Raw genomic sequence first — 27,771 nt, forward strand, 5'->3', positions numbered from 1 at the left:
TGGCAGGGTGGTAAAGGCTACCCAGGTTTAAATCCCAGCTCTGCCACTGACTTGGGTGTGACCTTGAGCAAATCACTGAACCTCTTCTTGGTTTCCTCATCTATAAAACGAGAATACTAAGAATACCTCCCTCAAGCCTGTTAGGATCAAATGAGTTGACACCTATAAAACTAGGAAACCAGTGCCCAGAACAAACATGGCAAGCACACAATAAGTGTTAGCGGCTATTATAATCACCGCTCTGGAAATTTAACATATGTTATCTCTAATCTTTATAACACCCTTATAATATCAGTTCACCGAACTGGATAGAGACTCTTGAAGACAGAGACCCACATCAAGTATAGTTTTTGGTATCAATTTTACACGCACACGCAATTTTACACATGGCCTTGCCCTCGCTTTGAAACACCGTAAATACAGGTTTCTTTGTATGTGAACTCAGAGTCCATCTGATTTCATTAGTTGGTAGCCTTGAACTTAAAACCTACAAAAACCTGTCCGTGAGCCTGACACCCAGGAACAGAGTAGTTCAGTGCTCCGGGAGCTTGTTCCTGCTCCCCTCCCCAGCATGGCAGTCACTCCCCTAGGGCCCTAAATGTTGGGGTGTGAGGGCAGTAACACGAAGCAAAGGGTCTCAATTAAAACCCAAAAGTCCAGAGAGCCTTTTTAACCATCCGTCTCTGGCATCAAATGCTGGGCGCTGTGCTGAACGTTCAAGGTACCCTATTGCTGATGAGCAGGGTGTAGGGAGTGGCGTTAACAAGGTTGGCCAGGCAGAGCAGACCCAGCCTGGGTTATGATCTCCCTGGTCCACTCTTTGAGAGAGAACTTTAATAGCAGATGTAATAAAGCACAGGTGGCATAATGAGGTGAGGAATGGGCAAGAAACTGTCCTAGCTTGTGCTAATAGTGCCTGAGACCTAGTATTGTCTCCAGGGAGCCCGAACCACAGCTCAGACATTATCTCATTAATCTTCCCAAAACCCCCATGGGGTAGGCAGGTGGCAGGCATTCCCCTTGCTCTCAGGATCAGAGAGAATGGGGCCCTTATATGACTCACCCAAGGTCGGGTGAGGGTGGCAAAGCGCAGCATATAATTTACTGCTTTTAACACTGTGGTTTCCTTTCCTCCCTAGCCCCCTGCCCCTGTTATTAACAGACTACACAGGACTATTTTAATCAGGCGATTTTCATCAAGTGACCCTTTCTGAAGCGCTCTGGTTTGGAAACTCACCAGTGCAGTTACAGAGAAGCGAGGATGGGATGGGCGTGAATCTGTAGCCTGTGGGTGTAGCTAGCGAGTCCTCGAGGAGCTTGAGGTGCCCTTCCCCTCCCCACGGGCTCTTGCCCCCATTCTGGATCTATCACTGGTGTCCTGCTTTCCTGCATTCTTGCGATAGGTTTCTTGCTCGGGTCCATGGTCTTGGGCATGGTGAATAGGAGTAGTTCTATTTCCACCTCACTCTGCTCTCACCAATCTCCTGTTGTTACTCTTTTCATGGTGACACTGCCCTGGCTAGAGCCCTTTCCCTCTTAGGCACTGTGCTCTAATACAGTCCCCTCACCCCCAACCTTGGAATCCTAATTTACCGAGTGCATTGGCTTGTGCCATCTAACTCGGGTGATGCAGGCGCTGTCCCTATTTTACACACGAGGAAACTGGACCTTGGGGCTGTGTTCTTTTCAACACGGCATAATTAGAGTCTTGCCCTACTCTTTTTTTTTTTCTTTTCTAACTTGCCCTTTATTTGCATTAACTCTTTCACTAGCAGCTTTGTTGAGATATAATTCACACACCATTCAATTCACCTATATGAAGTGTACAGTTTAGTGGGTTTTAGTATATTCACAGAGTTGTGGACCATCACCACAATCAATTTTAGAACATATAAATCATATCAAAAAACAAACCCTGTACCTTTTAGCTCCTACTTCCCTATCCTTTCATTCCTCAACCCTCCAGCCTTATGCAACCACTAATCTATTTTCTGTCTTTATAGATTTCCCTATGCCGGACTTTCATATGAATAGCGAATAGAAGATGTGGACTTTTGACTGGCTTCTTTCACTCAGCTTAATATTTTCCAGGCTTATCCACGTTGTAGCATGTATCAATATTGTTCCTTTGTGTAGCCAAATGATATTCCATTGTTTGGGTATACCACATTTTGTTTACTGATTCACCCGTTGATGGACATTTGGGTTATTTCCACTTTTTTGGCTGCTATGAATAATGTTACCATAAACTTTCAGGTACAAGTTTTTGTGTGGGGGCAGGGAGTGTATTTCTAGCAGATGGTGAAAGGATTTTTAGCTTTGTTTTTGTTTTGAGTGTTTTTCTCCATCTGTTTTGCGTGTGTCAAAGGAAGGAACCAAAACCATGGTGTAACTTCATAAAGTATTTCTTTGATCAGGTGGCCTCTGGCACAAGCTCATCGTGTCGGGATGACCGACGCTAGACTGCTGTCATCATCCATTAGGATGGTGTTTATTGTTGATTCCACACTGCTTGCCGGTTTATCATACTTTCCTCTCATGTTTTCTTGCTGAGCCCTTGCAGGCAGCCTGTGCTGCTTGGCCAGCACAGGCTCCCAGTGCCTGGCTGTCCTGTCCAGCACCCACGGAACGCTCTCTCCAGGGTGTGCTCAGCTGCTGGACCATTCTGTGGTGGCGTGTTGCTGTGGGGAGGAGCACATCTGTTTGCAGATGCGTGTCACTACCTAGTAATGCCGTTTGTTACTTTTAAACTGTGTTGTACATAGAGCTGATTTATATGAAAAAAGCCCTGATGAGCTTCAAATTTCCGTCACCTGTTGTGTCAGCAAATGCACATACATTTTAGATTTTTTTTTTTTTTTCAAATTACTGATCAAACAACAGTGGGTCTTAATTACCTTTTCTTGTCCAGTGTCCGGCACAGAGTCAGTGCTCAGCAAATATTGGTTTGGATGAATACTAGAATCCAAAAAAGGAAAGTCTCCAGCTACCCTTACTCTCTAAACCCATCAACTTTTAAGATTCTTTGTTTCCTTGCGGTTTTCGCCCATCTGCAGATGGTATTTTTAAATAGGTGTTGTTTTGCACATATGCTTTTCTTAAAATTTCATACATGGTACTTTTTATACCATGTTATCTTCGTCATTATCCTCTTATAATTATATAATATCCCCTAAATTATGCACATTGTTTTGTTTGATTATATAGTCTTTGGGAAGACTTTTTTTTTTTTTTCTTTCACATTTTCATAGTTTGGAGAAGGACTGCTTGAAGATTTTATCATGGAAAGTTACTTCTTTGTTTTATTTATTTATTTCGTTTGTTTTTGACTTAGTTTTAGGTTACTTCCTCAGGATCTGCTCTAAAAATGGAATTATGGGAGAAAGAAAGTCATAGGATCTTGGGTTTGTTGCATATTGATAGACAGATTACCCCAAACTGAGCCAATTTGCAGCGTGGCCAGCCAGGTGTGTCCACATACACCCAGCAGCCCATACACCCAGTAGCATTGAGTTACGTTGGTGATTTTACTGTGCATTCATCAGCAACAAGGTTGATGGTCTTTCTGTTTTCTTACTATAAACTATTTATATATATCCCATAACTGTCACTTCATTCCTTTCTGTTACTGATAATACGGAGAAGTTTTAAGAATATATTGCTCTTTCCGCCTCCTTTGTCACTGTCTAGCTTGTTAATTGTCCTAAAGGACTTCCCTTAACTCGAGTTGCCTCACTGATTCTCAGAATAACTTATGGACGGCCAAACTGAGCTTTTCTCTGCATTGCTATCCACCTGTCCCGACAGAATTTATTGAGTCCTTTCTGCATCCTTATGTTGTCCTGGTTTGCATCATAAGATCTTTTAATATTTTAAATATGTTTTTGGAATTTCTTTTCCACTTGTTTTATTTTTCTAGTTCCAGACTGGCATCATGTAGTTTTATTGATTTTGTGGTTTTATAGTATTCTTTTTAAATCTGGAAGAATGAGAAGCCTTCTTTACCCTTTCCCCTCCAACATATTTCTTCTTGATTTAATAACTGTTTTGTGTGCACAAGCACCAAATCCTTACCTTTTTATAATAAGAACAATCAAGTGTCCTTTATGATGTTGCCTTGTAATTTAAAATAAAACTATGTCTGTGAATTTCTATGTAGAGCTCAATACTTGTCATCTGGTAGCTGTATGTGTCACTTTGAGTCATTTAAAGAATAGATTTAGAATTAAATTTTGCTTAACATTTTCAGATGGTTTCCTATCAGCTATTGGATACTTTTTTTTTTTTTTTTTTTTACAAAACGTAACCTATGAAACATCTCCTTACCTACTTGGAATTGGAAGTTCTAAGTGAAGGTCTGTAAAGTCAGACATGCGATATACACAGGGCCGTATCTAAGTTTCAACATGATTATCTGACAAAATGCAATTCAGGGGATGGGAGATATTCAGGTGAGAAGGTAGATTTGAAATACTTGCTGCTTTGCCCAGATTCTGACAGGCAACTTCTCAGTTGTTCTTTTGGTACCAAGAACAAGAGGAACCAAACAGGGTAGAGGCTGTTCTTGGTTTTTCTCTAAAAAGTGACACCCACTGCAGAAGACAGTGTTTGGAAGACCAGACCCCTCAGCGAAGAAATGCCGGTTTTAATCCTCACGCAATTCCCATTTGGAAGTTTCCAACAAACAGCAGCAACAGCCAGCTCCTTTTCTGTGTCTGGGGTCCTTTCCGTTCCCATTGCTATGACAACGGGGGGAAAAAACTGTGTTCGGGTACCTCTGGATTCTAGATCCAGAAAAAGGCTCAGGCTGTTTGTTCAAAGAGCAAAAGAGAGTTGTCTGTTTCCTTGTACATAGAAGAGAAAAAATAATCCTTATGATTCAAGAGAAAAATGGGTGGAGCTGTCCTTTTCCATTCTTTCACATAAATTATAAGTCTTGATTCCAGCCACCACACCTTTTAAGAAAAGGTCCAGGGCTGTTGTTTCATGTGAAACTCTGTACCACAGTGACACCCTACCCTGGTCTGCGGCGGCAAAAGGACAAAAGGAAGGAAGTTTCCCTTTTAAATCCCCAGGAATTTTTTGATGAGATAATATTACAGAGTAAAATGTCTCTCCTCCTATTCGTTCCGTGTTTGGCTCCAGTGTAACAGTAACCCACTTAGAAGCAGGCGGCCCTTTTGAAGTTATTTTAAAGTTCCAGCAGAGTGTGGAGATATTGTAGCCTTGGATAAGAGCACCACCAGCCCCGGTTTCAGTTTTGCCCTTTCAGGCGTGTGGAAAGTGCCCCAGTATATCTCCAGGATTTTGTACTGAAAGCTTCTTAAAGAGCTGGTCTTGGTTTCAAAGCTTGGCTTGATGTCCTGTACCCAAGGGAACGTAGTTCTGTTTCTCCAGATACTTAACCTTGTCTGACATAGTCTTTTGGCTTTGAAGTTCCCGTAGAGTCTTTGTCCATTAACAAAACAGTGAAATCATGATAGCCAACCTCATTGGGCTCCGAGAAATTTGAAGAAGGTCCATCTTCATGTTTCAGCGTAAAACCAGATGCTCGATACCTGGCACTGATGGTGGCCAGGACGCTGCCCTGCTTATTGTTAGCCATTTTGCCCGAGCAGCTCCTTGTTTGGAAATGCAAGGAGGATGTTCAGCACCCCTTGTAGAGGTTATAGGATCTGTCTGTGTCTGGGAGAAAACTGGGGCTCCCTAGAACAACCACCCTGGTTGTTGTGTCTGCCACCTCTGTAACTCCCAAATCCACATCACACTCTGGTGCCCCCGGAAGTTATTTGGCTTATGGGGGTGGTGAGGGCTGCTGGTTCCTTCTTCACCATTCTCCCTGAATCATCCATGTGCTGTGTTCCAGCTGTCCCCAGCCCAGGGCCTGGGGGCTCCCGAGCGTCAGCCCAGGGCCTGGGGGCTCCCAAGCGTCGTCCCAGGCAGTCCTCCAAGTCCATAGTCCTGTGCAGGTTGCCTGTTGGGGTCTCTCTTTGGCCTGATGGAATGCTTCCCTGCAGGACCCAGAGAATCTGCTGGAACACCTGAGGAAGGGGACATTTGTCCAGCAGTGCCTACGAAGATCTTAACCAAAATAAAGCACGTATACGTTTACAGAAAGGAAAGAGTACTTCATGGCTTTTAATTAAAAGAGCGTTCCTCTGGTGTACCCTTTGCCATCCCTGATTGCTATTCTCAGAGGCAACTACTTTCAATTATTTAGTGGTTTCTTCTGCCGTTCACCTCTGGGAATATTTCTAAATTTCTGTCAATAATTTCTAAACCTGCTTATACTGCCTCATATTTTTAGCCCATTTATACATTTTTCAACTTCCTACTCTGGAAGATGGCGATTTTGTTCTCTTAACCCCCTCATCCCTTCCCCTGCCCGGCCTTTCCACCTCCCCACCCCCATACACAAATTTCCCATCTCTGCATTTTCCCAATGTAGTTATATCACAATCAATGTTTAGATAAGGATTTACGTTATTATGGCTGTCACTGTTGCCAGCCAGGCCATGCATGCCATACCCTGCTTATGGTTTACGATTCTGGTGTGACTTTTTGGTTTTTTTCTGGAGTTAATAACTGTCGCCCCCACCCCATTACTTTAGTTTGCTATCTGATTATCACATTTCATTCTCCTGTTCGGGACTGTAACACTTCTCAACACTGTCAGTCCCACTGGGTGATGACTCAGGTTGTTGTTTGTTTGCTTATTTGGGGAGCTCTCCTGCAGCCCTCATCCTTCTGACCCTATCTGGGCTGGTCGCCTGGCAGGCTGGTGGCATAGCTGTCCTCCTGGGATTTCCCTCTATTTTTCTTCTCTGTTGGATTCTCTGTGCCCTGGATCCCATGCCTGCCTCTTCCTCGGTTTATTCCCTTGTTTTCTCGGAGCTGACAGCAGCTTCTGAGGTCAGACAGGGGCCGGAAATTTTGAGGTTTTGCTTTTTAGGGGAGGAATCCTCTATTCCTCTTCCCCCTCCATCACCCTCATAAAGCACTGTTGTGGGCCTGCCTGAGTAAGGGCAGCGGCATTGTGTTTTCTGCACATGGAGAGTGTTACCTGCCTCTGCAAGCCCAGCTGCTGAGACCAAGAAGGAACAGCCTTTGCTCCTGTGCCATTCCCAGTAAATCTTGAGATTGCCGGTAAAGTCCTGGGAATGTGTTTGGTGACTTCGGGATCAATGACTCTAGGAGCCGGATCTTTTATTAAAGTTCCGGCAGCAATTTGTTGAAATCCTGATCTCTTTGTCTTGTTCCCTCAGTTAGCCGAACAGAGACGCAAATGGCTTCCCCAAACAGAGCTGAGATGCGGCAGCAGGCCTGTCTCCAGGCTGAGGGCTGGAGACACCCAGCGGTCATTTATTGAGCACCTATTGGGCACAAGGCTCTGGGTGGGGTGAAAGGGGACCTCTGGGAAAGACTCCTTGTAGGAGCAGGTACCCATCCCAGAGGAGAGGCTGAGGGAACTGTGCTAAGCACCATGTAAAGCATTTGGGAATGTAGAGGTGGAAGCAACTAGCTATACTGGTGCCTTCAAGAAAGCTCCATGGAAGGGCTGACGTTTAAACTGGTCTTGAAGGACAGAGAATTCTAGGCAAATGCATGAAGGGCAAGCAAACGTGATATGTCAAGAGAAAGTGAAGAAGGAGAGGGCTTTCCCACTGATTGAGCGTCTACCATGCAACTAAGATTATATATTTTATCTCATTTAATCTGCACAGCACCCTGTTGAAGTGGATGGTACTGTCCCCATTTTACAGATGAGAAAATAGAGGTTTATAGAAATCGAGTCATCTGCTCAAGGAGGTATGCCTCATAAGAGGCAGGTTTCAAAACATGGTTACATGATTCCAAAGCTCTCATCCTCTCCATCCCCCAAACACCCCTCAGAACAAAATCAGGAGTAAGACAGCCAGAGGCACCGCTTCTTAATGTCAAACCTCCCGATAGAGGACTAACTGGGAATTTGCCTTCGATTGACTTAAGCCAGGGTGTTGACATCCTGAAGTTATTCTGAGAGCACAAGACCAAAGTTATAACTCAGGACATATCTTCTGTTAAATCCTCACACTTTAGTGTGGCTTGTTAATTATTGGCATTTTTCTTCTCTGGACCCGCCCCAGGAGTTTTGCTTATCTTCTCATTTCAGGCTGTCCTTCTCCTCCTTCAGTATTCTCTGTCCAGTGAGTTTTTGTCAAGTTTTGTCAAACCCATTCTAGGTTTCTGAGTTTATTTGGTTTTCCCTTTATGTTTTCATTAGTAGTTCTTTCTGACAATCCTGAGTTCTTATACACAATTTAGCCATTTTTTTTCTTCCAGTTTTGACATACAGCACTGCATAAGTTTAGGATGTAGAGCATAATGATTTGACTTACATACATCATGAAGTAATTATCACAAGAAGTCTAGTGAACATCCATCATCTCATACAGATACAACATTAAAGAGAGAAAAATATATTTTTTCCTTGTGATGAGAACTCAGGATTTACTCTCTTAACCATTCATATGTAACATACAGCAGTGTTCATTATATTTATCATGATGTACATTACATCCCTGGTACTTATTTATCTTATGTCCTGGAAATTTGTACCTTCTGACTACCTTCATCCAGTTCTCCCCACCCCCAATTCAGCCATTTTTAACCTTCTTAAAAATATGAAGGCAAAAACTTCTTAAATTTCAAACATCTGATCAGGTAAACCCCACACACCCAAACATTTTAAGAAAATAAACTCAGAAATTCCTATAATTGTTAAATGCTTATATGCCACATTAAGTTCAAAGTTAACATGCTTGAACATCATTCATTGAAATCTCCTAAGATTAATTTTGCACACACAGGTCTTATGTGTAGTCACTGCCTATATGTCACTGGCTGGTGTCAGCATGTACGAATTCACAAGCGTGGTTTTCATGTGATGACTGTCTGGCAGCAATGTATCACTGAATATTTAGAATATATGTGTTTCATATGTTGGAGGTCCTCATTCTCCGTAGATGACTGTGATCCAGAAAAGGACTTTGGGATCTTTTTAAGTTAAGGGCTACTATTTCTCAGTAGACAGTAGAAAGATTTGGTTGGGGCTTTATCTTGAAACGTGGAACACAAAATAAGTTTGTATTTGAATTTAACAAGTTAAATTATAATTGCAACTTTGTTCTGATTTCTGAGAACAAAGAGCAAATCCCCTGTTGGCAGTGTTGGGATATTTCCAGCAAAACTGTCTGAGAATATGGATGTGACATCCTTCTCTTATGTTTGACTCCAGCGGCAGGATCACCCAAAGTCATTTTTCCAAAAATGTTAGAGAACTCTCTCTTTTCCCAAAGTTCTGTCTTAATCCTTTGATCATTCTCCATGGAAGCCCCCATGTGGATTTCTTCTTTAATCCTTAGCTAGATTGTTTGCCATTTGCTTTGAGTGGATCCTGTTGTTGACTAATATGACTTTGGTGGACTCTGTTATATTTGCATCATTGGCTGATTTGCGGTTCTAGTTTGCAATTTATCGCCATGGTCTAGTCACTCTGTCGTCTGATAGACCAATTAGCAAGAGGTTGCTGTAAGGATTAAACAAGGTAAAATACATAAACAGAGTAATATAGTTGATGCTCAGTTAACAAGAAAGCCGTCTCCTTCACTTTCCCCAGATTTGGCATATTCGTTTGCATTTTATGCCTTTGCCTAGAGTATTCCATCCTTTGACACAGGTCAGTTTATGAGTGAATACTTTCATGTTATGGCTTCCCTATAAAACATTCTGCTGAGCCCTTGGGAAAAGAGAACCCCAGGGCGTAAATGTTTGGAGACCTAGGGTGGCGGGCATTTTTGGAAGCTGATGCTGTCATCAGGGGCGAGCTGAAAGAGACCTGAATTGTACAATATTGGCAGGTGAGTCAGAGAGGCCAGTTACACTTGAGACGTAGCTGAGGTTGAATTCACAACCCCAGTAGTTTGGACCTCTGGAGATACAGACTGGAATAAGGAACTCAGAAGAGAAGAAACTCCGGAGTGGAGCTGGGAAGGGGGAGGATGGTGAGGTCGGTTTTGGATGCTCTGAGATGTGATTTTGGTGGCCCTTTACCCTCCCTGGGAAAATAAACCACCCACGCCAACCGATTACACCCACCAGCACTTGAGAAAAAATTCCTTTTGGTTTTTAAATCTTTGATCCCCGTGCAGAAGTCAACACCCTTGACAGGGCTGACACTTTGAGCTGCTCACAGGCACCTCAGTGACAGCGGATGCTTTGAAAAGGAGTCTTGGGGCCAAGGAGGGGGAGGGCCCCACATGGGGTGCGGCCCAGGGTGCCAGGGGGACCTCAGCGTGTGTGAGGCTCACACAGTTGGGATTTCCAAGTGCTTCGGACGCCCTCTTGCCATGCCTCCCCTGGCCACGTGTCCTGCTCCACAGCTCGAGCCTCAGCCTGGTCTGCTAAGGGCCTCAGCTTCTACTCCTGCTTCTGTTGCTCTGGGTTCACAGGCACGCCCTCCTCCTCCTCCCGCCCTCCCAGGCCCCCCCTTCTCTCCAGCCGCCCCCCACCGTCCCTCCATCTCCTCCCACTGCAGCCTTTGCTCTTCGCATCACGCGTGTCAGCGTTTGGCTCGGATCACATCTACTTCAGGTTCGTTTCTTCTCACGCGCGTACCTGTGCTCTCCCTAACTTGGCATTTCTCGGAGTGTGTCCCATGAAACAGTGTGAGCATATTAAACACAAAATGGGTTGATCATCAACGGGTAGGAAATGCTGGTTTTAGCAAAGGTTAAAACCCTTTTAAGTTATTTAAACCTTAGGCCTCTGCAGAGCTTTAATTTCCAAATGTAGACCCCGAATCCCTATGTCCTATTCCTCAGCATTAGTTGCGTGTGCAGGAACCCATTTATCATCGTGCAGGGCTAGTATTCTGCAGGACACAGTTTCCCGAAGGGCTCTGGTGGTTGGCTTAGGCTCAGGAAGTGTGGAAACCACATCGTCCTACACTGTGGATTCCCATGTTGGCTGAGGACAGTCATTTCTGAGTAAACTCTTAGGACGTTTTTTTTTTAATGTTTATTTATTTATTTATAATTTATTTTGGCTGCACTGGCTCTTAGTTGCGGCATGCAGGATCTTTTAGTTGCAGCGTGTGTGCGGAATCTAGTTCCCCAACCAGGGATCGAACCTGGGCCCCCTGCATTGGGAGCGTGGAGTCTTACCCACTGGACCACCAGGGAAGTCCCTGACTCTTGGGACTTTTTTTAAAAACTTATTTATTGTGGTAAAATTGATACAGAATTTACCACTTAAGCCATTTTAAAGTATAAAATTCAGAGGCATTTGGTACATTCACAATGGTCACCCATCTGTTACTATCATCTGATGCCAGAACATTTTTATCACCGTAAAAGGTCTCCTGTACCTATTAAGCAGTCACTCTCCGTTTCCCCCTCCCCCAGGCAGGCATCCACTAATCTGCTGCTGTCTGTTTCTATGGATTTGCCTGTTGTGGATATTTCATATCAGTGGAATTATACAATATATGGCCTTTTACATCTGGCTTCCTTCTTCAGTAAAGGTTTAATACAAAGTCTTAGACCTGCATGATTCCTCTGCTTCCCTCGACGCAGCTCTCTATCACTGACCAAACCCTATATAGGTGTAAGTAACAAAAAGCACCTTTCCCTCTGGAAACCTCCAAGGCACATGGCCAGGTTAAAAATATCACGGAACACTGTAGAAAAGTGTCAGTAGAGGGGCTACCATTGACGTGACTTGACCTGGGATTCAGGAAGCTGACTTGAGCCCGGCTGGGAGCCACTTCCTGGAGGGTCAGAAGTACCTGGCTCTTGGCACGACTGGCTTATTGCCCTTGCCCATCCTCTCCAGTTGGAGATCTGCATTTCAAGCCGCTCATCATTTAATAACCATCGAACATCCTAGAGTGGGCTGAGTTTTTCAGGGGCAGCTGGAGGGAGGCTGTGCCATCCACTGCACTGCAGGACCCTCCTTGGTCCTTTGGGCAGACTCTTCGAGCCTGAGGGCTGGTGCAAAAATCATATGTCGCAGGCTTCCCCATCTCAGGTCCTGCAATTCCCAGGGCAGGGTTATCCTGTGCCTGCTACGAAGACAGCTGCCGACCACCCCTTGAGCTTGCGGCGCTCACCCTTCCTTGTGGGTCCATCGACTTGCCAAGGATCTCTGCCCTCTGGGCTGCTCCCTCCCCTCCTCCGCTCACTCATCCTCTCCAGTCCAGGGCCACCATTGCCAGAAGGTGCAACCCGCCTGCCTCAAATTACTGTTCTTGGTGCGCCGCTTTTCCAAAGAACCTGTGGTGCTGTCCTGGTGTCCACATGCCTTCCTGATTTTTGAGCCTGTCTCTCTCTTCTTGGTGTCGACTGTGTCCCTCCATGCTGCTCAGGTAGCCTCTCTTCTCCCCCTAAATCCCTCAGCTCCTCGTCCCCGGGTGTGGATGGCCGCCCGTCCTCTCCCCTGCCCCGGACCCGTCCAGCTCTCCCTTTGAAGCTCAGCTCAAGGCTCAGCTGCAGCTCTGGCCACCTGCACCAAACTCACATTACACTCCCACACCACCCAGTTCAGAGCTGGCAGGCAGCCTTTCTTTACAGAGATTTGTACCTCTTAGTCTTTTCTCCCCAGTCAGGTGACCAGCTCTCAGAAGAAGGGACAATAAAGTTAAGCAAGTGGAGTTGGAAGGTACTGGACTGTGAATTCAAGGGCCAGGCCACCCCAGGGGCAGCCACTTGCTGGCTGTGTTGTCTTGGAAAAGCTATTTATCTTGAACTTCTCATCCTAAAATGAGTGGGGGATAAGGAGGTTGTATTAGTTTCCTATTTGCTACTATAACAAGTTACTACAAACTTAGTGGCTTAAAGCAACACAAACTTAATCTCTCATAGTTCTGGAGGTCAGAAGTCAAAAATGGGTCAGCAGGGCTACGTTCCTTGTGGAGGGTCTAGAGAGAATCCTTGTCTTTTCCAGCTTCTGGAGGCGGGCCGCCTGCATTCCTTGGCTCATGGCTCCCACCTCCATCTTCTGAGCACATCACTCCAACCCCTGCTTCCCTGGTCACATCTCTTCTGTTTCCACGATTCCCTTTTTTCCTTGTAAGGACCTTTGCAATTACATTGGGCTTACCCAGGTAATCCAGGATGTCAAGCTTAATCACGTCTATAAAGTTTCTGGTGCCTTGTAAGGTAACGTATTCACAGGTTCTGGGGATTAGGACATAGATGTCTCATGGGCCATTATTCTGGCTAACACAGTGGATTCTTCAGTCTCTTGTATCTCTAATATGCCATGACTCTAAAGACATATTTCTTCCAGCTATTTAAAGAGTTTAGCACCGTGCTAGACTCCTTCACGTCTCGGTAGGTTAGGTTTATCCACAAGGACTTCCTCTTCTCAGATGGTTATTAGGGATTCTGGGGTCTGATAAAACTCAATACTAGAACTGTGAGCGCAAGCCGTAGTACCATTCTGTGTTCAGGCTTCCACTAAATGCACTTTTACTAGTAAAAATTTGACAGTGCTCTCCTACCTATCTTTGATTTTGTGTTTTGCAAATTTTGAAGAAACCTCAAAGAATTTCGTCTATTTTCCAGTAACCAGGGGTAGCCTTTAAACAGCCTGTTAATTATCCTGGTGATTCCGCTGTATGTCTAATGGTCTCTCCATAAATTCCTGAATGTGTTTCGAGGTCCTCTTGCATCAGTTGAAGTAGATGTGTTGTTAAGGTCTGGAAGCCAAATAGTTTTGGATGCTAACCTAGCTCGTCTCCTCTGTAGCTGCCACTGAATGTTATGGTATTTCACAGCCATCTAGACCGGGATTTATGTGGGAGTTACGCTCTCTCTCTTTTCCTACATCCCATTGGGTGGTGTCCACCTTAGGTAACCACTGCTTACAAAGCAGTGAGAAAGCATCTGTGAAGTCTATTTGTAGTGGCTCTACTGTGTTCTCCCCAGGGCTCAGCTCATTGTACTGAAATAGGATCCACTCAATGGGTTGAAAAATGCATCCCGCCCATATGACTTTAAGTTTTGAAGTTGTTTTTGACTGTTGAGTCTGAGACGTGCACACCGGGAGTCAAGCAGGTCTGCAGCCTGCCTACTGAAGTTTTCTTTCCATTTGTTTCCTAGATGCACCCACTGGGCCTGTGTAATAACAATGATGAAGAGGACTTGTATGAATATGGCTGGGTAGGAGTGGTGAAGCTGGAACAACCAGAACTGGACCCGAAACCATGCCTCACTGTCCTCGGCAAGGTAAGCACGAGGCCCTCTGAATTGCTCCCGTTTTGATTGGTGTTCTCCACACCCTTATTTCCCCAATTCCTCAAACAGCCGGTTACAGAGAAGAGCCTTGCTGACACAGCACTCTTTCCTGGCTGAAGTCATGGCTTGGAGCAGCCCCCCATGGTACCCAGAAGCTTGGACTCTGATGGCAGCTGCCAGCCTCAGAGTGGGCTCCACCCTGCCCACTGTGTGGCCTTGGGCAGGCCACTTCCCCTTGAGGAGTCTCAGTTTCTTCTCTGTGAACTGGGTTGATAATAGAGATTCACCATCCCTATCTTACACCCTTGGGGCCAGATATTTCAGAATTCTGAGATTTGGGGCATTTAGAAAGGTATTAAGATGCACATATTTTGTATTAAGGAACTCCCAGGAGACGTGGGGCCGTCCTCAGGAACGAAACACATGCATATTTGTGTAGCAAACTACATGGATATTCACATTAAGTGGGACAACTAAAATCTAAATAGCCCCGTGTTAGTTCAGGGCAGCTGTGCCTCCAAATGAGTTCAGGGCCATTAAGTTTCGCTGCCAAGTAAGTTCTGAATAGACTCTGGGGTTGTAGAGCTTTTTCAGTTTCAGAATGGCACATAGCAGTTGTGGTCCTGTATTAGACCTTACCTCATAGGATGGTTAGCAGGTGAGATGAGATACAAACGTCTAGCAGAGAAAGCTCTCCAGAAATGTTCACTGCCATTGGCTATTGATATTCCGTTTAGAAGTACTAAAAAAAAAAAAACTTTCTTAGCCTTAAGGGTCAGCATTACCTCTGGCTGCAGTATAAGATAAAAGACAGAAATACATTTACTTTGGAAAACCATCTGTCAATGATCTTAAAATATGACAGATAACAACCTGTTTTGGTTTTTTTTTAATTATTTATTTTTGGCTGCATTGGGTCTTTGTTGCCGCGCGCAGGCTTTCTCTAGTTGCAGTGAGCGGGAGCTGCTCTTCGTTATGGTGCGCGGGCTTCTCACTGTGGTTGCTTCTTTTGTTGCGGAGCACCGGCTCTAGGCGTGAGCTTCAGTAGTTGCAGCACGCGGGCTCAGTAGTTGTGGCACACGGGCTTAGTTGCACCGCAACATGTGGGATCTTCTTGGACCAGGGCTTGAACCCGTGTCCCCTACATTGGCAGGTGGATTCTTAACCACTGTGCCACCAGGGAAGTCCCAACAACCTGTTTTAAACTGGATCATTTTGTTAAAGGGAAAGGTTTGGAGAAAGTTGTTAGAATTTTGGTTGGAGAAAAGGTAGTATATCCTAAGGGTAGTGTTATTGCTTGGGAATTTTTTATATTCTCAGAAGCTGCTGTTCTAAGTATCATGGGGAGACAGCTGGGGGGAAAACAGTCCTGGTTCTGACCTCTTGAGGAGATTCAGGCCAGAGAAGAGGTGGTTTTGATGTAGGGAGCCTTTCCCACAGTCAAAGCTGTCCCAGCCGGTGTCTCCTGAAAGACTTCTGGCCCAGGAGACCCTCATGGATCTAATCTGTGATGTTTGTGTCCCACTTGTCTTCTGAGTAGCTTCCGACCACTTGTCAAGTTCCCCTGCCCTTTTATAGAAGGAGAAGAAAAAAAAAAACAAAACCACAGGGACTATTACCTATTTGGTTTATAATTCCCGAAGGTGAATCAATGTGTTTTAGGCAGCCCAGGCCCCGATACTTCATCGTTTAAATAGTTGGCCAGAGCTGCCTAATGATGCTCGGAGAGCAGTGACCCCCTTGAGAATACGTTAGTGTTTTCCTAGGAGAAATGCCAGCTCCATCCAAAGATTAGGAACAGTGCTTTCCTTGTAGGTAGCACTCTCCTAATAGAATATTTTCTCCTGTACTTAAGCTGCTGCTGTGCAGGGCTCAGCAGCTCAGCTTCATTTTGTTTGCCCCACTCCAGTGGGTCTCCACCTACGCGTCTGTCATGTCTGTAAATGGGTTGGAACAGGGCCCCTCGGAGACACCCCATGTTCTCCCATGGCCTAGTGGTGATGAAGTCCCTCAGAGAACCCAACTGCTCCTCCTCCGCCTGGGACAACCATGTAGTGGTTTGACTTGAAGAGTTCTGTATGGTTTGGCCTGCCGGCCTGTGAAGCCACAGGGAATAAAAACCCTCGACATATATTGCCTCATTAAGTATTTCTTGAGTTTATTCATTCACCAAGTATTTATTGAATGCAGGGGCCCAGGAGCTAAGCGCACGGTTGTACCTGCTAACAAGCAGCACCCCACTCCATGTTTCTCCGTGTTGGGAGAAACATGTTTCTGTTTGGAGAGGCTGTGGTGGTGGCCAGGTCATATTTGCATGTGGTTAATTACTGAAATTTGGCTTAACACCTGAATAAAATCATTAGCCAACGCGCTTGGGCCAGACAAAGCAAGACGGTTTAGCGTTTGCTTAAAACCTGGGTTGGTACAGGAGGTACAAAGAGTCAGGCATCTCTCCCTCTCCCTCTCCCTCTCCCTCTCGCTCTCCCTCTCCCTCTCCTTCCTCTTCCTCTTTCTCCCTCCCTCTCTTCTGCTCTCTCACCTTGTTCTTAAGTGTAGTTGTTTTCAGCTTCAATTTTATTAACTTCGCTAACTGTTTTCTTTCTTTCTGAGCCCCCAAGTGCAGTGGCAAGAGGCTAGGGTAGGAAGAGCAAAGTGGTCCTCATGGGTGGCCTGCTCACCTGCAGACACACAGCATGGTTTTCTACACTTTCTTTGCCCTTAGTGGTGAAGGCAAGAAGGAGGTGGGCAGCTAAGAGAAGCACAAAAGGAAGACGCTACAGCCAGGTCCCCGTGGGGGTGGGGGAGGGACTCCTCCGTGTAGATGTTGAGACTTGTTGAAAACCATAGACCGGGGTGGGGGGTGGGGGTGCTGTCGGGCGTTTGGAGGAGCCTGGGGGAGAAGGGGGAGGGGCAGACGCAGACCCCTCTCCCTCCCCCATCACCTACCCCCATCACCCACCTGCCCACAGAAAGTGCCATGGGGTGAAATGTGGAAAATAACAGAGGAATGTCCTAAATTAAGAAAACGTAAATGCCTCTCCAGGAGTTCAAATAAAGTTTCATTTTAAAAGGGAAAGACATAAACTCATCACCTCCGTTTATTACTAAGTGCTTTTGAACTCCAAAAAAGGAACACTATAAACTCATGAGAGAAAAATGATTTATGATCCCCGCCTTATAATCTTTTTGATTCTGGAGGAGGCAGGGCAGACAGTCAGATCAGCTAGGGGGGCAGAGTTGGGGTGGGGGTGAGCTCCCCCAGAACGTAGCAGGCCAGGGCACCAGGCCAGGCCCCGGGCAAATCCCTTCCGCTTTCTGGGCCTTTCTTTTCCACTTCATGTGAAGAGGCTGTTCTGGGCTCCTTGATTGTCTAACATTTTGAACTTCTGTATCATATTAAAAATCTCCCCTTGACATTCTAGTTTTTGGGGATTTCTAGGTGCGGCCTTGAAAGTCTCTGTTAACCTGCAACAGTTTACGTCCTCGGAAATTGAAACAGAAAAAAATAGACGTTACTGAGCAGCTTGTTATTGAAAGTAAGGGTCTTAAACCATCCGCAAAGTGCAGGAGTCTGTGTTTATGCCCCAGGCATTTTAACCCTTCAGTTCAAACAGTGTTTATTATTTAAGCATCTTACGGGATTGGTAAGACATTGGAAGGTTGACTTTAATAGCCGTGGTTCTTATGACTCTTCCACCTCATGGAGAGCCTCGTGGCAGGGAACACACAAGACGTGCTCAGATCTAACACAGCCCGCCTGGCCCAGATTCACCAAACATGGAAGAAAACCAGCCTCTCTCCCTCACACCCCACGCTGGAGTGGACTCGTAGGGATGGTTTTAAAGGGCAGGGTGGACAACAGGCATGATATTGGCTCTTGCCAGTCCTTAGGAGGAGAGCAGAAAGTTAGTAGAAAGACAAGAAAAACAAGGGATTTAGGTCAAAGAGATGCAGCTCTGGCTGAGTGACCTCGAGAAGGTCACTTCAGTTCTTGGGGCTCATGCTGCCCTTGTCACTGTGTTGGGGGTACTGCGAGGGGCCCTGAACACAGAGCCTGGCTCTCGGGGGACGCCCGGAAATAGTGTAAGAGCAGCCCTCGTGTGGTGGGTGCTCGCTGAATGCCGAGAGCTTTCCGAGCAGCGTCTCCTCTCATTGTCAGGCCAACTCTGGGACCGTGTCCAGATTCCCATCTTAACGATGAGGAGATCTCAACCTAACCTGAGATCCAACGGCTCCCAATTGCTGAGCCGAGATCTGAGATCAGGACTGTCACGCCGCCGCATCAGCGCTGGTTTCTTCCTCCTGCCTCCTTTTGCCTTTGCCGGTTTTTCTAGATAAAAATCGGATGCGTTTCAGTAGTCACTGGCTGGGCAAGGACTGTTGGTCGCATTGAATAGAAACCGTGCTTGAGCTGTGTTGAGCCGAAAGGGGAATCTGCTCTGGAAGCTCCTGAGTGTGTCGTCAGGGAGCCTGTGTTGGGTGTGCTGCTGCTCCTCTGGAACCGCCGACCGCAGGGCTTAGGTCTTCTGGGAATCTGCGATATTCTCCACCACCCCCCACCTCCTTGGTCGGGGACAGCACCCCAATATCCCTTGGGCTGTCGCTCTTGGTTTCAAGTCTAAAGGATTCCAGAAAAGGGATTTAGTGGCCCATCTTGGATCAGGTGCTCACCTGTAGTCTGGTCAGCTGTGATCCGGGGCTGGGAGTACACTGCGACTGCCCAGCCATGTGTGCGGCGTGGGTGGAAGGTGTGCCTTCCAGAAGGAAGCTGGTGGGGGCAGTGCTGGGCTACCGTCCCCAAGCAGCTCCCTCAGTCACCCAATCACATGTGCACTCACAAGCAGCTGGACGATGGCCTCAGTTTATCCCAGGTCGGTCAGAGAGGCGCCAGTTGGAAGGGCCTGCTCTGGTTCCTGTGTGCTGGCAAGAGTCACCTCCTCTTGCCCTGAACCGAGGGCCAGTCGCTGGCACAGACAGTGGTTGTTGTGAGGAGAAGCACGTCCCCAGTGCCGGAGGGGTTGGGGCTCTGAGGCGGGCGCATAACCTCCAGGAAGAGGGCGGGAAGAACGGGAGCAAGTTCCTCAGGGGGCATTGAAAGTTGCTGGGGCAGGAAGAGGGTTTCGGATGAAGGAGTTTCATCTTCATCCCCCAGGAAGCTGGGAGCCACTGAAGGTTGTGGGGATGTTCATTTGGCAGTGTGTCTAGGCTGGTGGGAGAGGGGAGGGTCAGGTTACTCTGCTGGTGGGTGCTTCTGGAGCTGAATGGGCCCAGACGTCAAGTCTCTTGAACGCTTTGGTGAGGCTCCAGCCTGTGACGTTGCCAAGGACACCTCGTGTTCACCTTCAGATTTCCTGGCTTGTCTACGGCCAAACCACCCTAGACGGGCCCGATCTCGTCTCCATCTCGGAAGATTTCCCGGCTCTTCATCTCGCCTCTCCAGTTTCCACCTGCAGCAGCAGCCTGGCCGAGCGCACGGCAGGTGGACACTGCCGGGAACCGCTGTGCCTGTGAGGCAGGGGAGCGGCTCGGCAGTCCTGGCTCTTCTGATGAGCAGCGCGAAACCCGGTGGCAGGTGGGGGCATGGTCAGTGGAGAACTGAACCCTTGCGTTCACTCCACCGACCCACATCCAGCCCTCGGAGTGTCTAGGTAACTTCTTCAAAGAGAACAAAGACCTTAGTGACCAAAGTGACCACAAGGCAGAAAACAGAATCAAAGGAATTTAATATTTTCAGGATGGTTGGGAGGAGAGGGAACACATAATGGTTAAGACTGGGGTTTAGTCATCAAACTAACCTGAATTTAAACCCCAGTTCCAACCCTTTAATCCATGTGACCTGGGATGGTTCCTGAACCCCTCTGCCCATTTCTACCTCAGGAGACAGGAACCTCGAGGCACCTCAGGGAGAGAGTGTATGTCAGGTTCACGCGTGGCTGGAAACACAAATTAGCAGCTCTTGGTGCACATCCTCTCTCCCTCCCTCCCTCCTTCCCTCCCTTATTATCCTTCAGTTTCTTTCAGCACTCACAGTACTGTTACTTAAGTAGTCAGATCCTTAGAGACAGAAAATAGAGTGGTGGTTGCCAGGGCTGCGGGAAGGGGAGAATGAGGAATTAGAGTTTAACGGGGCCAGAGTTTCAGGAGGAGGTGGAAAAGTTCTGGAGATGGGCGGTGGAGGGGGCAGGGGGCTCGTCGTGCCCTTCTCGTTCAGAGTTTGGTCACAGATGGGTATTTCCTGCAGTATTGGGTGCCCCGGCCCTTAGGCTGAGCCCAGCCTAGTGCTCCTGAGAATGAGATTCCCCGCTTTGTCTCAAGAGCGATGGTGGGACTAAAATCTTAGGGTCTGACTTGAAAGGAAGGTGGTGGCTGACTGGAGCAGGGTCTCAGAGCAGCTGCCCCCATCACAGGCATTGGCCTCTTGAGGCAGGGAAGTGAGTGTGATATTTGCCACATACCTGAGCTCAGGGTACTGTGACTACCCACAGCTCATTGCCGTGGTATCCTTGGGAGCACCTGTGCTTGGGACACTTACCTGTGTCACACCTTCCCAGAGCATGTTACCCAAGGCATCTTATTGCAGCGGTTCTCGACTGGGGGTGTACACAGTGTGCGCCCATGTGCGCGCACACGCGCGCGCACACACACACACACACACACATACACACACACCGCCCCAGGGGACATTTGGCAATATCTGGAGACATTTTTGGTTTTCAGATAAAAATATCCAGGCGAGGATGGGGGTGGGGCTGCTGCTTATCACCCTACAAGGCATAGGCCAGCCCCCCTACAACAAAGAACATTCTGGCCCCAATGTCAGTAGTGTCACCATTGAGAATTCCTGTCTTTCTGTGACACGTTTTCTCTCCCTAAGAAGACCTTAAATTCCACTTCTTCCTTCATCCTTTGCTTCTCTGCCCTGCTGGCCTCCAGTACAGAGACAGGTTCCTGGTGTCCTGTGGTGTGTTCGTTGAAGTGCACGAGCAGTGTTAGAGCACGTTTGTGTTTCCACGTGAGGAGCGCGGGGAGCACGGTTTGCAACTATGCTGCGTGGCTTCACGATCTGGGCTCCCTGCGGTCCTCTGCGCTCCTCACTTTAGGCTAGTTAACCTCTCTTGGTCTTTGTTTCTCCATATTGCCCTCTGTAAAGATAGTTGTGACAATTAAAAAAATGATGTGTGTCGAGTTCTCGGAGTGTGTGAATACTCAACAAATATCAATTTCCTCCCTTCTCTAAACATACTCCTGAGGTGAGGTGGGTTTCTGGTTGGAGAGGAAGTTTGGAAGGCTCTTCAGATTTATTTTAAGGAGTACTTGGGTAAATACCTCCCATCTTTGGTTAAAAAGGAAAGCAAGAAAGGAACTTAGTGAAAGAAATCGGATCAGGAGGAAAAGATTGACATGATATGAATGGAAAAAGGAAAACTTGGGGACTCCCACTTTTCTTCTAAGGTCATGTGTCTGATTTGAAAGTCACAAACTTTTAATCTGATGCTTTTCTTCTATGCCTAAATCTTCCAGGAACCTCTTGGTTAAAAGGCTATATTAAGCAAAAGACTTTTTTTTTTTTTTCTTAAACTAGGTCTGAGACATTTTCAGCTATAAAAGGCTAACTGAAACCATTATTTGAAATCCTCTGAAAGACTTAAGGGAGTTTTGAAGATAGAGCGAGTGAACAGAACAAATAATGTTTCTGCCAACCCAAGGAGCACAGGCTGATGGCCATCTCCCCAGCCTGGGGGAAGCCTGGCTCACTACACTCCTTCTGGCCATTGTCCCCTCTGATTGAGCCAGGCCATCAATAGAGCAGGGGCCACAAATGGGGCTGTCCTGGAAGACTAGGACTGGTGTGATGAGCCAGCAGAAAAACCATCAAAAACAGTTGATGACCTTGTCGACTTTTGAGAGGCCATTTTGAATAATAACCGAAGTTAAAACCTAACATATTAAGTCATGATAATATGTATAGTACCAGTCCCAAGTCAGGTGACCTGAATCTCTTATACCTGGAGATAAGCCCCAAAGTCCCATCTGCTCACTGTTCTCAGAGAGAGGGGTCTTGCACGCACCTGGCTGTGTGCGTGAATTAACCCAAATAAGCAGCAGCGGGCTGCCCCTCGAGTGCGTTTCTGGCCATGTCCAGGGGCATTTCAGATTTGGTGGGGGCCTGTCTTGACAGTGACTGCATGTAACTGGTTAACGATCTACGTGGAGAACCTGTGCACAAGGTTTGACCAGCTCACAGTCTAGGGCACTTGAGCTGCACCTGTGCAGGAGGGCGCCTGGGTGCCCAACCTGGGCGGAGAGACCCATTGGGTGAAGACATGGAGGAACGGGAATACTGGCCAGATCTTTTTTTTTCTTTTTTTTTTTGTGGTACGCGGGCCTATCACTGTTGTGGCCTCTCCCGTTGCGGAGCACAGGCTCCAGACACGCAGGCTCAGTGGCCATGGCTCACGGGCCCAGCCGCTCCACGGCATGTGGGATCTTCCCAGACTGGGGCACGAACCTGTGTCCCCTGCATCAGCAGGCGGACTCTCAACCACTGCGCCACCAGGGAAGCCCCTGGCCAGATCTTGTCTGCTAACCTTGGTCACAAGACCTTCTCAGACTGCAGACAAAAGCCACTTCTTTGCCTCGTCCTCTGTCTTTCGTGTTTGTTCCCCTTACAGAAAGCACCATATTTCATTTGATAAAAAGTAGCATTCAGCTTTGGTGATCTTATTTTCCAAATCAGACCTCGGGCTGTGTGTTCTAATACTTTCTGTGCTGTTTTAAGTTCGAGGCAGTCTAAACAATTGGGATACTGAAATCCTTTAAATTCTGCATCATTTTTGCTAGTTATAAAAATAATAAAAGAGTATCAACACATTCCAGTAGTTCTATGCACTGCTGGATGCAATAAAATTCTAGTCAGCCTGAAGAACTTTGGCTGTTTCTTGGCATGTGTAAAGCCCTCGGCCTTCACTATTACACCTTACCCGGTTGCTGATAGATGTTCACAAATGTATCAACTTTTAACTTAACCTCAGAGAAAAGAATGTGGAATATGCAAGGAACTTTTGTTACCTTGGCTTGCTCTTAATCAAATTTTAAAGCGTTTAGCTTCAAAAGCTTTCTTTTTCATCTATTTGTAAGCATAGTAGATTGGCTTTTAAAATGAGTTATTTTCTTAGTGTTTTTCCTTTTTTTTTAGAGTTTCAGTTGCTAGAATCTTAACTTTTTTTTTTTTTGCGGTGTGCGGGCCTCTCACTGTTGTGGCCTCTCCCGTTGTGGAGCACAGGCTCCGGACGCGCAGGCTCAGCGGCCATGGCTCACAGGCCCAGCCACTCCACAGCATGTGGGATCTTCCCGGACCGGGGCACGAACCCGTGTCCCCTGCATCGGCAGGCGGACTCTCAACCACTGCGCCACCAGGGGAGCCCTAGAATCTTAACATTTTTATAACCCCTAATCTTAACCCCTAATTTTAAAGGTATATCCAAAATTTATAGCATTAACTTATTTTACTGTTTCTGTAACTAACAAATTTTCTGGTTCCTTTGTCTTTTTTTTTTAAGTGTGTAATTCTCATATTCCTAGTGCCAGGAACAGTGCCTCGTACATATAGTGGGCACTCAGTAGATATTTGTTGCATGAAACAATTAACTATGGAGAATTTAAAAATAGAAGGAAAAAACCCAACTTTAATTTTGCTCCTTTAACACATGTACTGTCAATCTTGGTTTATTCCTTTCCTGTCTTCCAGGGAACACAAGTCTGATTTTTAACGTAATTATTATGAAGGTATGAACATCTGTTCTGCCTCTTCAAACTTAATAACATATGCTAGTCATTTTACCAGTTTGCTATTATCTTCATAACCTATCATTTTATTGGTTGCATAACATGACAATAGAACATACCGTGATGTAGTTGACCATTCCCCCAGGGTTCAGTAATTAGATTGCTTCTGTTTTATTTTTAATCCTTACAAAGAAACCAAACTGAAAGCTTTCTTTATGTAAGATGGGCTTTTGGGGTTTTTTTCCCCTCTTTGAATTATTCTCTCATGGTAATATTCCAGGAGGAGATTATAGATCAAAGGATATGAACATTTTTTAAATGATTCTTGGTGCAAACAGTTACAAATTGCTTTTCAGGAAAGTTCCCTCAGTTTACCTTGCCACTAGTGAAGTAAGAGTGAACCATTTTCCACAGAAACAATGCTAACATTGACTGTTATCATTAATGTTTCTTTACTAGTTTGAAAGATAAAAATAGTACTTCATTGTTTTCATTCGCATTTCTTTGATTATTAGCAAGTATTAAGCGCCAAGCATTTTTCCATCTACTAATTAAATTTCCTCTCTTGTGAATTGTCTATTCTGGTCCCTTGTTCATTTATGTGTGGATCTTAATGTAGGTTTTTTTTTTATAGCAATGTATTAATTCCTTGTCATTTTGGAATATTTTTAAACTGGCCCTTTTTGTTTACTAATTTTTTTTTTGTTTTAGCTCTCTTGGCATGCAGGAGTTTAAAATTTTACAGTCATCACTCCTTCATGATTTCTTCTATTGCTTTTAAACTTAATTATTTTCTTCCCTCCCTTGCAAGCTTAGAATCATTTTTGCCTTTTCTACATTTTCTGTGATCACTGGTTTTAATATATTACACCTTTAAATCACTCAAAATTTATTTTGATGTGTAATATCAGGGAGTGGCTAAGTAGAGTCTCTCTCTTTCTCAGAGTTGTCATTGCCTTCATTTTATGTATCTTCCTCCTTTTAAAAAATATATTCTGTTCTACTGAATTCTGTAACAGAATCACATCCTGTGCTATCTACTGTCAAATTCTGTATCCCTTTTTGGGCCAATACCACACTGTTTTAATTTTTGTTGTCTTAGAACACAGTCCCAGAGTTAAATGAAATATGCTTGCGAACACATTTAAAAGAATTAATCCATCAGTAAATCAACAAAGCAAATGCCTGTTTGTGGTATTCTTTAGAGCAGGGAATCCTAGTTAATCCTCATCCTCTCCCACTTAGTGAGTATATCATAACCCTGCCCCAACTCTGTCAGCATGGGGAGCTGCTTTCAGAATCTGTTCATTATTGTAATTGCCATATTCAAGTTTCACTCCATTCCAGCACGCACACAAAATTTTTATTAGGAAATGTATACTGTGGTTAAAACCAACTACTAAGCCTATTTCAACTTTCGGTTACCCAAGATTGTTTCACCACCAAAACTTTTCTACCCATTTCTGTTCAAGAAATAGATGATTGGACTCTATACAGAAATAGAACAGAAATGACTGATCAGATTGTTCCCACATGAAGGCTTCTTTTTCTCTAAGTGCCCAGTGGTTTTTAGTATATTCATAGAATTGTGCAACTACCACCACAATCAATTTTAGTATTTTCATGTTCTTTAAATATTATTAGATACAAGTCCCTTATCAGATGTCTGAACATTTCCATCAACCCAAAAAGAAACCCCTTACCACTGAGCCGTTATCTCCCTTCCATCCTGGACATTCCGTATAAATGGAGTCATGCAGAACGTGGTCTTTTGTATTTGTTTCTTTTTGTTTACCATTATGTCTTCAGGGTTCATCCGTGTTGCAGCAAGCAGCAGTCAGCAGTACATCATTTCTTCTTATTGCCAAATAGTTCATTGTGTGTTTATTGCTTGTTTATCAGTTGATGGACATTTTGGTTACTAAGAATAATCTGTGAATATTTGTGTACATGATTTCTTTTTTAAGATTTATTTATTATTTATTTATTTTATTTATTTTTGGCTGCATCAGGTCTTAGTTGCAGCATGCGGGACATTTGTGGCAGCATGCGGGATATTCGTTGAGGTGCGCGGGCTCTTCATTGTGGCGCACAGGCTTCTCTCTAGTTGTGGCATGTGGGTTTTCTCTTCTTTAGTTGTGGCGCGCAGACTCCGGGGCACATGGGCTCTGTAGTTGTGGTGCGCGGGCTCTCTAGTTGAGGTGCACGAGCTCAGTAGTTGTGGTGTGCGGGCTTAGTTGCCCCACGGCATGTGGGATCTTAGTTCCCTGACCAGGGATTGAACCCGTGTCCCCTGCATTGTAAGGCAGATTCTTTACCACCGGACCACCAGGGAAGTCCCTGTGTACATGATTTTGTGTAGGTATAGGTTTTCACTTCTCTTGGATAAATAACTAAGAGTGGAATTGCTGGGTCATATGGTAACTGTTTAACCTCTGAGGAACTGCCAGACTGTTTTCCAAAGTGGCCACACATTCTGCATTACTGCCAGCAGTGTATGATTTCTCCACATCCTAGCCAACACTTGTTATTATCTGTCTTTTTGATTACAGACATCCTAGTGGGTATGAAGTGGTATCTCATTGTGGTTTTGATTTGCATTTCCCTGATGGCTAATGATGTTGAACATCTTTTCCATGAGCTTATTGAAGGGTTGTATATCTTCTTTGGCGAAATATCTCTTCAGATCCTTTGCCCATTTTTTAATTGATAATTTATCTCTTTATTATTGAGTTGTAAGTGTTCTTTATGTATCCTAGATACATGTCCCTTATCAGACACATGATTTGCAAATATTTTCTCCTATTCTGTGGGGTTTCTTTCACTTTGTTGCTAGTGTCCTTTGAAGTATAAAAGTTTAAATTTCAGCAAAGTTCAGTTGATCTGTTTTCTTTTGGTGTCATGCCTAAGAAACCATTGGAAAACTCATTCTTTTTAATTTTATTGAAGTATAGTTGATTTACAACGTTGTGTCAATTTCTGTTGTACAGCAAAGTGATTGAGTTATACATATATATATATATTCTTTTTCATATTCTTTTCCATTGTGGTTTATCACAGGATGGAAAGCTCATTCTTTCACTGAGACCCACTAGTCATCTTTAGTGTGGTATTTTACATGGTCGTATATTTAAAGCCCTTCTGGGATTTGTAATAAAGAATTTATTCTCTTTCTTTCCAGAAGCTTAAAGCTAACAGAGGGCCAGGAAGCACTGGTCTCTCTTCATCGCCAGTCCTTGTCTTGAGCTGCTCTCCAGATCCCTTGATTTCACCGGGGTCATCTGAGCCACTACAGTCTCCACGTATCCTGTGGCAGGTGGCTGGTCCAGCACGGGGCATGCAGTGGTGAGGACTCCTTCAGTTCCAGCTCAGTAGCTGAATGGCTGGGTTAAATATATGGAAAGGCAGCAGAGCTACTGCCCAGCCTTCTCCTTTTTTTAGCTAATGATGGTTTTGGAAGAGACTGGCCTGCCACTTCCTAGAATCCCAGCAAATGCCCATGAATATGGGTACTCCTGCTGACCAGAGTTAGGGACCCGATTTCTTTAGGGTTTAAGGTTATATTCTGTCAGGTTTAAGTAGGGAAGACAAGACAGTCTATCAAAATAAAGGGAAAAGAAGAGCCAAATGCTACAGAAAGGACGTAGGCGAGTGACAGCTGTCAGTAAGGCTCCCACCTCTGCTGTGCTGTTAGTGCCTTTGAAAA

At 45.4% G+C, this 27,771-nt stretch overlaps 1 protein-coding gene across 1 annotated transcript in view; it reads left to right on the forward strand.

Moving 5' to 3' along the window:
* ZNRF3 (zinc and ring finger 3) overlaps positions 1 to 27,771 on the forward strand; it is a 148,701-nt gene that overhangs the window by 76,844 nt on the left and 44,086 nt on the right. The window contains exon 2 of the mRNA XM_019950445.3: positions 14,145 to 14,270. Coding sequence (XP_019806004.1) covers positions 14,145 to 14,270 — 126 coding nt within the window. The remainder of the gene's footprint in view (positions 1 to 14,144; positions 14,271 to 27,771) is intronic.

The sequence above is a fragment of the Tursiops truncatus genome, chromosome 13 (genome assembly GCF_011762595.2).
Source record: "Tursiops truncatus isolate mTurTru1 chromosome 13, mTurTru1.mat.Y, whole genome shotgun sequence".
NCBI classification, from domain to species: domain Eukaryota; kingdom Metazoa; phylum Chordata; class Mammalia; order Artiodactyla; family Delphinidae; genus Tursiops; species Tursiops truncatus.